This window comes from Leptonychotes weddellii, chromosome 7 (genome assembly GCF_054177405.1).
Source record: "Leptonychotes weddellii isolate Sample4059 chromosome 7, ASM5417740v2, whole genome shotgun sequence".
NCBI classification, from domain to species: domain Eukaryota; kingdom Metazoa; phylum Chordata; class Mammalia; order Carnivora; family Phocidae; genus Leptonychotes; species Leptonychotes weddellii.
In genome coordinates this window covers 132,049,685-132,065,789 of record NC_138375.1, presented here as the reverse complement: position 1 = coordinate 132,065,789, position 16,105 = coordinate 132,049,685, and the positions used below count along the sequence as shown (strand labels likewise).

General features: G+C 36.9%; 1 protein-coding gene across 1 annotated transcript in view; it reads left to right on the top strand.

Annotated features, from left to right (window-relative positions):
• Positions 1 to 16,105, top strand: part of CNOT6 (CCR4-NOT transcription complex subunit 6) — a 59,766-nt gene that overhangs the window by 37,955 nt on the left and 5,706 nt on the right. Inside the window, exons 3-4 of the mRNA XM_081825626.1 lie at positions 9,366 to 9,552; positions 11,946 to 12,076. Coding sequence (XP_081681752.1) covers positions 9,366 to 9,552; positions 11,946 to 12,076 — 318 coding nt within the window. The remainder of the gene's footprint in view (positions 1 to 9,365; positions 9,553 to 11,945; positions 12,077 to 16,105) is intronic.

Below are 16,105 nucleotides of genomic sequence, written 5' to 3'. Positions count from 1 at the left end.
CATGCAGTTAAAACTGTAAGGATTCTAACCTTTAATGTTTTTAGAATCTCTCTTAACCTTAGATCGGTGTTAGAAAATCTTTTATAGCAAAAAAAAGTTTGACAGTCTTATCATTCCATCATTTTTTCACTTTTTTCTTTTTAAAATCACATTAAAGAATCATGTATAGTTCGACTCACTTTGATTCCTGTTTATTTTTTTATATTAACACGAATGTGATGTAATGGTAGTTACACTGGGTGATGGAATTTTAGTATTTTTAAACAGTGCTGAACTATTTAAAGCATGTTCGTTTAAAAAGTAAATTTATTAACTGGGCACCAGGCTGGCTCAGTCGATGGATCACGTGACTCTCTATCTTGGGGTTGTGAGTTCAAGCCCCTAAGCTGGGTGTGGAGATTACTTAAAAATAAAATCTTTAAAAAAATTAAGTTTTTTAGAAAAGCATGAGGGGCATAACTGGTTAGGTGTTAGTCACTGAGCTTTGCAACAAACATTTCCTTTTGCTGGGGTCAAACAGTTACTAAATGGTAGAGCTCCTTGGCGGTAGAGCACAGACTGCAGCGGGAGTCCGCTGATGCGAGTGCGTCCCTGTGGTCATCTGCATCACACCGCAGCAGTTGTTCTCTGTCGAACCTGAGAGCCTCACCTTTCTCTTGCTTTCTGTTTCCTAATACTTGCCTCAGTCTTTCCATTCTCAGGTTCTAGGCTTTTTACCTTCCTGTCTAACCTTATTTTACTTAAGCTAGTGTTAAATTTGAGCAAGCTGCATTCTTTCATTGCATTTAAGACTGGAATTCCTTTCCACCAAAGCTTAATGAGTGTACCTTTGCAGTTGTGTTTTCCTTCATGGATCGGAACTTCCATTTGTTAACTCACATGCTTTGGTGTGTTAAGTACATTTCCTTCCCCATCAACTTTACAGTGTTTAAATTAAGCACTATCAGGGTATTTGATCTGCCAACTGTTCTCCTTAGTGCCCTTCCTGTAATTCATGTAACTTAATTGGGGCCCTTTTCTCCCTTGTAATCCAGTTTGCCATTCTTACAACACAGTCTTCCTTTTCTGAAGTTGCCGTTTACCTAGCTACGAGCCTGAAATCCTGGTCTCTGACTTCATCAGGAGTTGTGAGTGGGGAAAATTTCAACTGGCCACCTTTTCCAATTATAGTGGAGTCTTGTTACTCACAGTGGTTAAGTTCTGTGTAGTCACCTGGAGGATAGTGTTACCAGATACTTGCTCCCGTAGGAGATCCGTGGTTAGGTTCCTGTGAACTTATGGCCACAACATTTTCATCAGCTGATCAATACGTAAGCTTGTATTAGGTTTATTTATTTATTTTTTTTAAAGATTTTATTTATTTGTCAGAGTGAGCACAGGCAGGAGAAGGGGCAGGCAGAGGGATAAGCAGGCTCCCCACTGAGCAAGGAGCCCGATGCAGGACTCGATCCCAGCACCCTTGGATCACGACCTGAGCCGAAGGCAGATGCTTAACCAACTGAGCCACCCAGGCATCCCTTGTGTTAGGTTTGAAGACACCTTATTTAATGTATATCGTCAGCTCCTTAACCTTAAACACGTGGACACTGTAACTGATGCCTGAAGGCAGCTTACCTAAAACACTGGGCACATCACAGCCTTGCACTTAGCATTTCAGCATCATGCTTGGGGGCCATGTAAACCCCAAATCACCCACAGAAAGCACAAATATGCAAAAACTGTGGCACTCAATAGTGTATAAGACACTTTTTCACTTTGTGAAAGGTGGAGCAAGAGGCCAGAGTGTTGCCTTGTTGGACCTCATCTCAGAACTGTTCTGGGTGACTACTGTTTTTGCTATTCTGCCTGTTTGTGAATGAGTGACAGAGCTACAGGAGTTGCTTTTGGGTTTATAAGTAAACTTGAGGGAGTAGAATTCACAAATACAGAGTCTAGGAAAAATGGAGATCAACTGTAATTGCTCTTCTAAAATGCCAGTTTTAGAGATTCACTCAAGATTTTTTCTTGTTTTTTTCTAAATCTACGTATGTGGTGGTAATAATTTTGATTTCTTCATAGGTATGTTAATTACACCTGGTCCCTTCAGTGTTTGCTGATCACCCCTCTGATTTCAGGGAACGCTATTTAGATTCCCCCTGTCTCCTGGTATTTAACAATAAAGGATTCTGGACACTTTAGAATGGAATTACTTCTCAAAACACACCTCTTAATTTAGGTCAGGATAATCTCTGCATTTCTCAAGTCACAAAGCTGCTTAAAATTGAATGTAAATTTTTCGGTGCGTATGAAAATGTACAATTTTATGGAGAAGTAAGTAGATAACCTCAGAATTTCAAAAGGTAACTGTCTTTTGTTCATTGACCTCTCTCAAAAATTAGAGACCTTAATTTCTTGGATTACATAGTTCCACCAGTAGAGATTTATCTAATTGAGGAATTGTGGTGGGGCAAAGGATATTCATATTTAAACTTTTAGTAGGAAACCAGTAGGATTGGTTTCAAAATATAGTGGTAGTTTCCCCATAATGAATGAGTGTATCTGTTAACCCTCTTAGCCTTGTGGATACTGGATACTAATCTTATTTTGCTATTTGCCTAAGTAGAAATGAATATTTTATTGTTTAAATTTGCATATGTTTTATTACTGAAATCAACCTTTTTTTTTTATAACTGACCCTTTTGTTTGTTCTTGAATAATTTACTTGTTCTTATCTGTTGTTCATTTTCCTAATTTTGTTTTACTTTTTATTTTTCATCATGGACCTCACATAAAAAATCCTGAGTGTAGGGACTTTGTATTTACCATTCTGTCCCCACACCAGCACACCAGTCACTGAAAGTTGACTGAATAAATGAATGTTATCTCTTTGACTGCCATACGTGGTGGCATCTCCACATTATAGAGGTTTTGAATTTAAATGAATTGTGTTTTCATTTTTGGATTCTAGGATTTGAGTTATGTTTAGAAATATTGTCTTCCATTACTTTTCTGGTTTTTTGGCATTTAGAGATTTATTTCAGTTTTACTTCTCTGTATATGGTAGAGATCTGAGTCTTCCCTCTCCCTTCAGCCCTGTATGATTGATACATTTATACATGATTCCTTATACTTGATTCCCACACCCCCCCCCTTCCCTTCTTCACAGACTTCTTGGTTTCCTTTCTGGTTACCTTCTTGATTGAGAATTTTGTATCCTTCCTATTAAGTTCAGGTATAAAAATGCATTTCTCAAGTCCTTCTACCTTTTTTTGTTAAGTTGTGTCTTGAGGATGAAACACATGCAAAACATGTACTCAATAGTTTGTGATGTTTTAAGTATTTATATTGAGTATTAGCTGTGTGCTTTAGTTTTATGAACTAAAAAGTAAATAAATTTGTTTTACAAATAGGCTATGCTGTAAATTCTAATTTTTATACAGTAAGGAAAGACACTTTCTCAGATCAAGATAGATTTTGTTACACAGCTGTATTGAGTTATAGTTGACATGTAATAATCTGCATGTATGCCAAGTGAATGATGTGATGCTATATTTGGATCTATGTATACATCTTTGAAACCATCACCACATTCAAGGAACATATCCATCATTCCCCCAGATTTGTAATTCCTTTCCCCTACCTCCTTCATTTCTCCATCCCCTTCCCCGATCCCAGGCAACCACTCTTCTGGATTGGTTTACATTTTGTAGAATTTTTATATAAAGGAAGTGATACAGTATGTCCTTTTTTTCTTTTTGGTCTAGCTTCTCTACTTATTTTGATAATTCATCCACTCAGTTGAGTTTTTAATAGTTCATTCTTTTTATTACTATTCCATTATTTGGACATGCAGCGTTAGTTTATCCATTTACTTGTTGTTGAACATATTTGGATCGTTTCTAGTATTTGGCTATTACAAATAAAGCTACATTTATGTACAATTCTTTGTAGAGGGTGTAACTTCTTTCTCTTAGGCAAATACATAAGAATGAAACTGATCATCAGGAAGTTAAGGTTTTTTAAAAAACTCAAACTGTTTTTGCAGAGTTTTTCTTATTTTACATTCCTACTAGATATCTTTGATCCATATCCTCACCAACACTTGGCAAGGTGAGCCTTTTTAGTTTTAGCCATTCTTTTGGGTGCGTACTTTATTTTACAACCTTGCTAGTGGTATCTAATTGTGGTTTTAATTTGCATTTCCCTAACGATGCTGATGTTGAGCATTTTTTTCATGTGATTATATGCCATGTTTATGTCATCTTTGGTGAAGTGTCTGTTCAAATGTTTTACCTGTTTTGAAAATTGGGTTGTGGGAGCCTGGGGGCTCAGGTCCTGATCCTGAGGGTCCTGGGATTGGGCTCCCTGCTCAGCAGGAAGTCTGCTTCTCCCTCTCCCGCTCTTTCTCTCACGTGCTCTTTCTAATAAATAAATAAAATCTTGAATCTTTGAAAATTGGGTTGTTAATTATTGAGTTTTGAGAGTTCTTTATATAATAAGTTCTAAAATCAGGGGGCACCCGGGTAGGGCTCAGTTGGTTAAGTGACTGCCCTCAGCTCAGGTCATGATCCCAGGGTTCTGGGATCGAGCCCCACCATTGGGCTCCCTGCCCAGTGGGGAGCCTGCTTCTCTCTCTCCCTCTGCTTCTCCCGCTGCTTGTGCTCTCTCTCTGACAAATAAATAAAATATTAAAAAAAAAAATAAGTTCTAAACTCAGGTAGTGTTAGTCTTCCAGCTTTCTTATTTTTCAAAGTTGTTTTGAATTTTGTAAGGCCTTTGAATTTCCATGTGAATTTTAGAATCAGCTTGCCAGTTTCAGACATGCTGGCATTTTGATTGTGACTGTGTTGACTCTCTGTAAATCAGTTTGGGGAGATATAATTATCTTAATGATACTGAATCTTCTGATCTGTGAACACTGTGTATCTCTTTACTTACTTAGGACTTCTTGGATTTCTTTCAGGGTGTTTTATAGTTCTTAGTACACAGGTCCTGCACATTTTTGGGGGGTCAGATTTGCCTCTGTTTCATAATTTTCGTTCTGTTGTAAATGTTATTTTAAATACCAGTTTCTGATTGTGTGTTGCTATATATAAAAATACAGTAGATATTTTGTATATTGATACTTTATTCTGCAACCTTGCTAGACTCGCTTATTAGTAGTATTTTTGTAGATTCTTAGGATTTTACATAGATGATTGTGCCGTTTGCAGATAAACATGACTTCTGTCTTTCCACCTTTAAATTTTTCTTGTCTTATTGCATTGGCTGAAACTTCCAGCGTAATTTGAATGGGAGTGGTGATAGTGGAACATATCTTGCTTTGTTTCTGATCTTAGGAAGAAAACATTTATTCCCTTCCCACTAACCTTCTTATTGATGCCCTTTGTCAAGATTGAAGAAGTTCTGTTCTATTCTTAGCTTACTGAGAGAGCTTTTTTTTTTAAATTTAATTCATGATTTGATTTGATTAAGTGCTGATTTTAAATGTTGATTTTGTCAGGTGTTTTTCTATTTACGTAGATGATTCTCTTTTCTAAGAAAAGTTTTTTGAATCATTTTTTTTTCCCCAAACGTTTAACAAACCTTGGATTTCCTGGCACAAATCTTACTTGGTCATTATCCTATTAATATATTGTTGGATTTGATTTGTATTTTTTTTTTTTTGTACTAGTTTTATTTGGTTTTGGTAAACTAGTGATGTTTGCCTCATAGAATGAATTGGAAGGTATCTTTTTGTTTTCAGTTTTCTGGATCAATCTGTAGCATTGTTACTAGTTCTTCCTTAAATGTTTGGTTGTATTCACCAGTGAGCATCTCTGGTTCTCGAATCTTGTTTGTGGGAAGGTTTTTATCAAATACATTTACAATGTTGTGCTACCATCACTACCTTCCATCTCCGTAGCTCTTTTTATCTTGTAACTTGCCTTCATTTTTGAAAGATATTTTTGCTGGGTTGCTAGGTTCGTAGGATTTTTTTTCTTTCAGTACATTAAAGATTTTGCTCTGCTGTCTTCTCTCTTGCATTGTTTACAAGTAGAAGTCTGCAGACCTTTTTATCTTTGTTTCTCCGTGTAATTATTTTTCCTCTGACAGCTCTTAAGATTTTCTGTTTATCATTTGTTTTAAGCCGACGATGAAGATGTGCCTTCATGGAGTTTTCATGTACTTGGGGTTCATTGAGCTTTTTGTGTCTGGGTTTATACTTTTCATCAGAAGTGGAGAATTTTCTGCCTCTCTTCATCAACTTCTTTTTCTTTCTTTTTGGTAATAGCTTGAGATATAATTTACATAATTCACCCACTTAAAATGCACATTTAGTGGTTTTGTATATTCACAGAATTGTGCACCCATTACCACAATTTGGCATTTTCATTGTCCCCAAAGAAACCCTGTACACATTAGCAGCCATTCCCCATTTCATCTCAACTAGCCCGCCCTTGGTAAACATTAATCTTTCTTTCTGTCTCAGTGGATTTGTTACTCTCCTGGACATTTCAGGTAAATCGAATCCCATAATATGTGGTCACCAGCTTTTCCATTTAGCAAAATGTTTTTAAGATTTATGCATGTTTTAGCATGTATTAATATTTCATATATTGTTGAATGAATATACCACATTTTATTTATCCATTGAACTGTTGATGGACATTTGAATTGTTTCTGCTTCATGACTCTTAAGAATAATTCTGCTATGAATACTCGTGTGTAAGTTTTTGTGTGGACTCATTTTTTCCTTTCTTTTGGGTATATATGTAGGAATGAATTGCTGGCTCACGTGGTAACTTGTGTTTAACCTTTTTGAGGAGCTGCCATACAGTTTTCCGAAGTGGCTTCATTACTTTATGTTTCTACCAGCAGTGTATGAAGGTTCCAGTTTCTCTACTCCTTGCCAATACTTGTTATCATCTATGTCTTTTTTATTATAGTCCTCTTAGTGCATATGAAGTAGTGTATCATTGTTCTTTTTGATTTGCCTTTCCCTGATGGCTGGCGATACTGAGCATCTTTTCATGTGCTTGTTGGCCACTTGTGTATCTTCTTTGGAGAAGTACCTGTTTGTTCTTTGCCCACTTTTAAATTGAATTATTTGTCTTTTTTTACTGAATTGTATCAGTTCTTTATATATTCTGGATACAGATGTCTTAATAAATCTATGATTTTCACATATTTTCTCCTGTGGATTGTCTTTTCACTTTGTTGATGGTGTTCTTTGAGGCACAAAAGGTTTTAATTTTGGTGAATTACAATTTAACATATTTTTTTGTTGCTTGTGCTATTTAGTGTCATATCTAATAAACCATTGCATATTATCAGGTCATGAAGATTAATGCCTCTGTTTTCTTCCAAGAGTTTTTGAGTTACTTTTTGTATGTGGTGTGAGGTAAGGGTTTAACTTTATTCTTTTGCATGTGGATATGTAGTTGTCTTTTGGGTTTATTTCTTAAGTTGTTTTTTTTTTTTTCTGTCCCCAACTCATACCTGTTTTGGGGACTTCAATTACAAATATATTAGGCTGTTTAAAGTTTCGAGGAGTCCATGGATGTGAATTTTTTCAGTATTTTTCTCTCTCTCTGTTTCATTTTGGGTAATTTTATTGCTGTATCTTCATTTTAGACATGGTGTTCAACTTTTTAGAAGTTCAGTTTGGGTGTCTATGCTATCTTGTATCTCTGGTTAACAAGTTTAGTCTTCTAGTTTCTGACTGTATAGAATACAGTTACAGTAGCTTCCAATAACTGTCTACTAATTTTATCATCATTCTCTCTTAACTGGTTTTGATTGTTTTCTCTCTTCATTATTGCTGTTATTTTCCTCTTTTGCATGCCTGGTAATTTTTTTATTGGGTGCCAGATATTGTGAATTTTGCCTTGTTGGGTGATGCATATTTTTGTATTCCTATAACCTATATTGAGCTTTGTTTTGGGATACAGTTAGAATCAGTGTAATTCTTTTGAGGCTTGCTCTTTTAACTTTCTTAGGTGAGAGCAGAGTGGTCTCTAGTCTAGGGCTGATTTTCTAAGTCCAGCACCTTATGAATTATGAGGTCTTTTCCTTTTGTAGTTGGGAACACCAGCTAGCCTCAGTTCTGTGTAAACCTGGGGATTGTTGTTTCTACTCCTTTTGGGTGTTCCTCTGGCTTAGGCAATTTCTCCCATTTTTATATTGATCAATACTCAGCTGAAAACTTGAGGGGGGACCTTTTTCCCATCTCCAGACTTCTTTATCTGTTCATCTCTCTCCTTTCTGGTACTCTGCCTTTGTAAATTCTAGTCATCTTGGCTTCTCTGTCTCCAGAACTTGGGGGAGATCACTGTGCTGCCCCCGGGATCCCCTCCCTGTGCTGTTGTCCACAGGCTGAGACAGTTGTAGGGCCTGCCTTGTTAGTGATCCTTCAGGGGTCACTGTTATGCACTGGTTGATGTCTGATCTCTGAAATTTGTTGATTCATGTATATTGTCTGGTATGGTAGTTGTTCAGGTAGGATAGTAAATTTGGTCCCTGTTACTCCATCTTGATTAGAAGTCTCAAGATTGGTTTTTCAGCCAAGAGAAAATCAGTTCGTAAAGACTAGTGTGTTTCCATTACATCTGTTTGTTTCATTCTGTCTCAGACTAGATCCTGGACCATTAAAGAGATTGGGGGAAAGTTCTTAGTTCTTAGATGGATTGTAGAAATGGTTGTCATCTTATCAAAATGTACCAAAGTACTGATTTAATGTTGCATTGAAAGAAATTATTCTTTTCTTAGTTACTGAATCGTGTGTCTACTACTGTTTGATCATATATTTATGATTTCATATCTGTAATATTTCTGGGCAAGTATTTTTACTTGTAATTATTCAGTACAGCTTTTTTTTTGTTACATGATTCTTGATGGAATTACCACTTGGGTACCCTGGTCTTAAAACTTCGCTAAGCTGAGAATATATTATTTACCTTTTGTTTTCAGTCAGAATTCTTGTGTTTTCTAGAGTATAGCTAGGAAAAGCATCTGAGATACTGGATTTGATTTTTGGGGGGAAAATTTTAAATTAATCATGTTAAAATACTGGATTTATCATTAGTATAAGTTATTTGTAGCGTTTCTTTCATGTCATAGTTAAGGCAACCTTAAAGGATAAAGTCTTAACTATTGTGCTCTTAAAAATGATGATGCAATCTAAACGTTGAGGTTTTTTTTTAGTTTGCTAAGGAGAATTTATAACCTAGTCGTAACAGTGTATTGTCCTTAGAATAGGTAAGCTTTCTCCTGTTAAACCCTTCCTCACAATTTTTTAAATGATAAATTATTTCTCATTGAAACATCTAAATGTTCCTTAATTCAGGGACCAGATTGTAGAGACCACTATATAATCCTTTCCCCATTTTTTTCTTCTCTTACAGGAAAAGTAAGAAGCTTAAGCTCATCTTTGTGGTCCCTCACTCACTTGACAGCTTTGCATCTGAGTGACAATTCTCTGTCCCGCATTCCTTCAGACATTGCCAAGCTCCACAATCTGGTATATCTGGACCTGTCCTCTAATAAAATCCGGAGTTTACCGGCAGAACTCGGAAACATGGTATCACTCAGGTGTGCAGATTCGATTTCCTATATGACTTTATACCCCCTAAAAACAAAATAGAGCGTTTATTTGCCAGGAAACAGCACTACTAATTAAATGGTATTTGAACGAAAGCAAACATAACTATAAAGTTTTCTGGGAAAATTGAATGTCAACCAACAAATAATAAATCCAGTAGATTCATTGCCTAAAATTTGTTTTATTGCTATATTTTGTGTAATATACTTTATTCTTAAACAAGATTTTTGGACAAAGTGGGGGTCAACAAATAGAAGGCAGTTATGTTATCCCACATAATGACAGATGGTTGTGGTGCTTTTTCTTCTGAAATTCTGGGGCACCACACCATGGCTAACACAGGGTCCCAGAAACCATTGCTAATGAGCAAAAACTTTTTGGCCATCCCTGGGCTTGTATGCATGATAGTAATAAAGTCTGGACTTGAAAGAAGCTAAAATTAGTCATTAGATTTGGTGGACTGTAATGTGGAGTATAGGAGGTAGATAGGCTGTGAAGTCACACAGTTCAGTTTGGAATCCTGACTTTGCCATTTGCAAGGTGTGTGAATTTGGGCAAGCTCCTTAACCTTGCTGAGCGTTTTGTCCTGTATACAGTTACTATATAGTAGTTACCTAGCCAGGGCTGAGATTAGATATATCTGAAAGAATGAGTAAGAAGCTACTAGCGCCCTGCCTGACACATACTGTATTTAATAAATGGTAATTGCTATTTATTATGTCTGTTTTGTAACGTAGATGGAACCTACTCAAGTTGAATATAAAGCTAATTTCTAGTTATTATATTAATCCTAATGAAAATCTTGCCCCCATTTCATGTTACCTGCCTTTTTTCTGATTCCACTGGCTTATATGTTGCCTTCTGCCATTTGCTGCATAGTAAAAAGGAATAAGGACCTTGTGACAGTTTCTTTATTGCTCCTAGTCCAGCTTTTTGACATTGTTTTAGGCTTAATTACTGAGTATATACTGTGATCAGTTTTAATCTCCTTAAAAGACCTCCTTTCCCATGTGATATATGTGGAAATAAATGGGAACAAATTATTTAGAACTAGTTGTTCTTGTTCAGTTTATGGCCTCACCAACCTCTGGTTCACTAAGTAATAACCAAGGTTCATTTATTTATTTTCTAAAAGATTTTATTTATTTATTTGACAGAGACATAGCGAGAGAGAGGGAACACAAGCAGGGGGAGTGGGAGAGGGAGAAGCAGGCTTCCCGAGGAGCAGGGAGCCCGATGTAGGGCTCGATCCCAGGACCCTGGGACCAAGACCTGAGCCGGAGGCAGACGCTTAACGACTCAGCCACCCAAGCGCCCCACCAAGGTTCATTTAAATTCCAAGAACCAGGGATTATGGAAGTAGTACTTACATTTAAAATTGATAAATAAAACTTAATTGGAGGAAATTTAAGTGTCTCAATGTTGGGTCTTTTTTTTTCCTACTGGAGATTCCTTTTTTTTTTTTTAAGATTTTATTTATTTATTTGACAGAGGCAGAGGGAGAGAGGGAACACAAGCAGGGGGAGTGGGAGAGGGAGAAGCAAGCTTCCCGCAGAGCAGGGAGCCCGATGCGGGGCTCGATTCCAGGACCCTGGGATCATGACCTGAGCCGAAGGCAGACGCTTAACGGCTGAGCCACCCAGGCGCCCCTGGAGATTCCTTTGATAGTTGTAGTTATCTGTACCAAAAAAATCATTAAAATAATCATTGGTAGTTAGTATAGCTGCCATTATTTCTAAAGTGAAACTTTAGTCAATTTGGAGAAATGTTAACAATAGACTTAATTTTGCAGCTACATAAGCTATTTTCAGTTGGTGCTACACAATCATTTTAATTCTCCTTTAACAATTCACATGTTAGTTTGTTTTCTCATTTCCACTTTCTTAAAGCTGTGTGGTAGACTCCACATGTGCTGGGTCAGTGCTGCTCCCGGGGTGGTGCATGGACCATGCCCGTTTGCAGACTGTGTCGTCAGCCTGCAGTCACATATACAGTGTGTGAGAGTAGTTTTGTATCTGTTAAATTTAATGCTCTTTAAAAATTAGGGCTTGTGTTTTGTTGGTCTTGTCTTTTTTCTCATCTCATTTTTCTAATTCATTTTTTCCTTGTGTTTTAAAAACGTATTGGTCTGTGGCAGTTTGGGGTTATTTTGTTATGTTTTGTTTTTTTACCATCGATCGTTTGAGAAGCACTGTACTTCACTGTGTAATACACACACACACACACACACACACACTATAGTATATTCTAATGCACTGACATTAGAATATACTATACAATTTTGTCATTCTTACAAGATTATATTCTTAGAAACTATATTGCTGATTTTAGCTATGAGTTAAAAGGTTATATATCTTCTGACATGGAACTTTTACATCCACAGGGAACTCCATTTAAATAACAACCTGTTACGAGTTCTGCCTTTTGAGCTGGGAAAACTGTTTCAGTTGCAGACTTTAGGCCTGAAAGGTATGACTTCCCCTGTTTGTGTTTCTTGTGGTTTGTATGTATGTCTTTAAGTCTAGAGAAGCTGTAAAAGGGAATCCTTTTGCCAGGGATTTGCAGGCTCACTCTTCCCCAAACTTCATCAGTTCCTTAGATATATTCCAGTGATTTTCTCTCTTGTCCACCTGTAGACTGTCTCTTAATCTTCGTATTCTTTTTCACTCCTAGCCCAGCTTTGCTCTCTATCCTTTGTTTCGATCAGTTCTGTGTTCTGATGATGCATCCTGAGGTCATACTTTATTTCATCATACTATAAACAGCTTTTCCCCCCCTTGTATTCAAACCTGAAAAAATGGAGACTCACAAAGTGCAGAAATCATTGAGTAAAAAATTACTGAGCCATTTGGACCTGCTAATAACAGTTTTTGATCATTTTTTAACACTTGGTTTATGAGGACTTCATTACTCTATTAGAATTTGGGGGCATAATTTATCCAGTGAGAACTATTGGGAAATATGTTTTTTAAAGCAGCAAGATTGAAAGTCCTATTTTAATAATATGTCAATACCTAGAATTTTTTTATCACATTAAGTGATTATTTGCCAATCTTGTATCCACCTTACTCTAGAATCAATTCCTAAAAAAACAGTCACATAATGAAGTCTTCAAGAATTGTACTCTTATTTCTTAAGAGTATGCAGATTGTAAAATGAGGTTTTATTCCTATAAATCCATGTCATATCATAAAGGTTAACAGTAATTTCACAAAAACAAATGAAATAGAAAAATATAAATAATACATTTACAGATGTATATAAAACCATACTCAATAAATATCAGCTTTCTAAATGGTTCTTTGGAAAAGTGTTTTTCTGTGTGGGATGGACTTGGCTGAGGCTTCTTAAAATAGAGGTCAGAGAAATGTGAGCTGTAGATCTTTCTGTCTCCCTATTTTTTTAAATTTTCTTGTTTTAACTTTGAAAAACAAAAATGTAAAACATAGCAACATGTATCTGTATACTGACCATAAGAATTAACAATATTTTGTCACGTTTGTGTCCGTTTTCTAAAACAAAAATGTAAAACATAGCAACTTGTATCTGTATACTGACCATAAGAATTAACAATATTTTGTCACGTTTGTGTCCGTTTTCTAATGCAAAAGAAACAGGGCATTACAGAGTCTGAAAACCCTCTTTGTTCTTCTTCAGGGCCCTTTCTCATCCCAGAGGCAGCTACTGTTTTTATGTTCTTTCAGGTTTTGTAATCTTGCAGTATTTATTTTACAAACCTTTGACTGTACTCATTTCTCTAAGGATTCACAAACTTTATTTGAAATGACGGTCATTGGTCACGGATTTTCACATTGAGTTGATGTGTATGAAAGCCTTTGAAGTGTTTGGGGGAGGGGAAGGGCAGTCTTTGTGGCACCTTAGTTTTTGAGGATCTGTTGCTCTTCCATTTCAGAAAGCTTCTCTAATGTTTGACATCTAGGTTTTATGTTTCTTTCTCGGAAGGATAGTTTCACTGATTGTACCTTTTTTTTGGACAAATCCTCTTATTTTTCTGAGCTTGCCCCAGCTCACTTACTAACTTCAGACAACCACTGATATGTTTTCCATTTCTATAGTTTTGTTATTTCAAGAATATTGTATAGGTAGAATCATGCTGTATGTAACCTTCTGAGATCGGTTTTATTCCACTCAGGTTAATTCTTTGGTGAATCACGCAGGTTGCTGCATGTTTGCTCCTTTATGTTGATGAGCAGTGTTCCATGGTGTGGATGTATCATGGTTTGTTTAGCCAGTCACCTGTTGAAGAACATCCGGCTGGTTTCCAATATTTGGCTATTACGGATGAGGCAGCTATGAGCTGCATACAGGGTATTATGTGAACATAAGTCTTCATTTCTTTAGGATAAATGCCCAGCAATACAGTTGGCTCAGTCACACGTTAGTGTCATGTTTAGTTTTGTAGGAATTGGCCAGACTGTTTTCCAGAGTGGCTGTACTATCTAACATTTTCACCAGTGATAAATGAGTGATCCAGTTACTCTGAATCCTCACCAGCTTGGTGTTGTCACTGTTGTTACTTTAGCCTTTCTGATAGATGTGTAGTGATCCCCGATTGTGGTTTTAATGTTCATTTCCCTGTTAGCTGAAGATATTGCACATCTTTGCATGTCCTTATTTGTTATCTGTATGTCATCATCTGTGGTATAGTCTTCATGTCTTTGCCACGTTCTATCCAATTGGACTGTTTTATGCTGTTGCGTTTTGGGAGTCTGTTATATATTCTAGATACTAGGCCTTTGACCAAGATGTGATTTGCAAACATTGTTTTCCCAATATGTAGTCTTCTCATCCACTTAACATGCCCAGTTCCAGCGCTGGGGGGCTTTCCCCCACACCAACAAGCCGTTCTAGGACACCAGCTAGATGTCCTGTAATTCAACTAAATTCTGACACTACGTACCCGAAGATAGCATCAGATTCCATGGATAAGGGTTCAGTCCTACACGATGGCTCCTTGCCTGTGCTTCTGACCAAGGTTCCCACAACCCCTTCTTGGGTTCCATTAATTTGTTAGAGTGGCTCACAGTAATCAGGAAACCCTTTTACTTACTAGATTCCCAGTTTTTTATAAAAGGATATAACTCAGGAATGGCCAGATGGAAGAGATGCATGCATAAGGCAAGGTATGGGGAAGAGGCATGGAGCTTCCATGCTCTCTCCAGGCACGCCATTCTCCCTGAATCTCCATGTGTTCACCAACCTGGAGGCTCTTTGAACCCATGCTTTTGAGTTTTTAACAGAGGCTTCATAACATATAGGTATGATTAAATCATTAGCCTTGATGATTGAGCCAACTTCCAGTCCCCTTTTCCTCTAGGGTGGGACTGTGAAAATTCCAGCTCTCTGGTCACATGGTTGGTTCCTCTGTCAAGCAGTCTCCAGTCCTTAGGTGGGGTCTGAAAGTTACTTTGTTAACAAGAGACACCTCTACAACTTCTTCACATAGGAAATTTTAAGGGGTTTAGGAGCTTTAAGAAAGTGGATGAAGACCAGATACATATATATATATTTCTTATTATAAATCACAATATCATACAGGGTCTTGTATGTAGCAGAAGTTTTTAGTTTTGATAAAGTTGTTTATCATTTTTCCTTTTATGGATCTTGCTTTTTGGTGTCAAGTCTGAGAATGCTTTGAATAGCTCTAGATCCCAGAGATTTTCTCCTGTGTTTTGTACTAGAGGTTTCATGGTTTGTGGTGCCTGGGTGGTGCAGCAGTCAGTTGAGCGTCCGACTCTTGATTTCAGCTCAGGTCATGATCTCAGGGTCGTGAGATGGAGCGCCACATCAGGCCCTGTGCTTAGTGGGGAGTCTGCTTGAGATTCTCTCTCCTTCTCCCCCTCCCCCCCACTCTCTCTCTAAAATAAATAATCTTTTTTAAAAAAAAGTTTCATGGTTTTATGTTTTACATTTAAGTCTGTGATCTATTTGGAGTTAAAATTGAGCTAAAAAAAGCGAGGATTAGTTGAAGGTTCATGCTTAGTGTATGAATGTCCAGTTGGTCTAGCACCATTTGTTGAAAAGTCTATCCTCCATTGAATTGCCTTTACACCTTTTCCCAAGATCAATTGGACATATCTGTGTGGATCTATTTCTGGATTCTCTCTTTTCCATTGGTGTATGTGTCTATTCCTTTGCCAGTAGTTACTTGAAAGTTGAAATAGGGTAATTAAGTCTTGAGATAGGATAGACTGATTCCTCTACTATGGTTGTTTTTTTCAAAACATTTTAAACTGTTTTAGTCCTTTGCCTTTCCATATGCATTTAGAATAACCTTGTCTCTAGTTACAAGAAATATTGCTGGGATTTTGATCGGAATTGTGTGAAACCTGGAGATCAAACTGGGGAGAACTGAATCTTCTGATCCATGAACATGCCATATCTCTCCCTATATTTAGAGCTTTGATTTTTGTCATCAATATTCTGTAGTTTTTGGTATATAAGTTATGTAAATGTTTTGTTAGATTTATTTCTTTTTGTTTGTGGTGGTTTTTTTTGAGTGATTGTAACTGATAGTGTTTT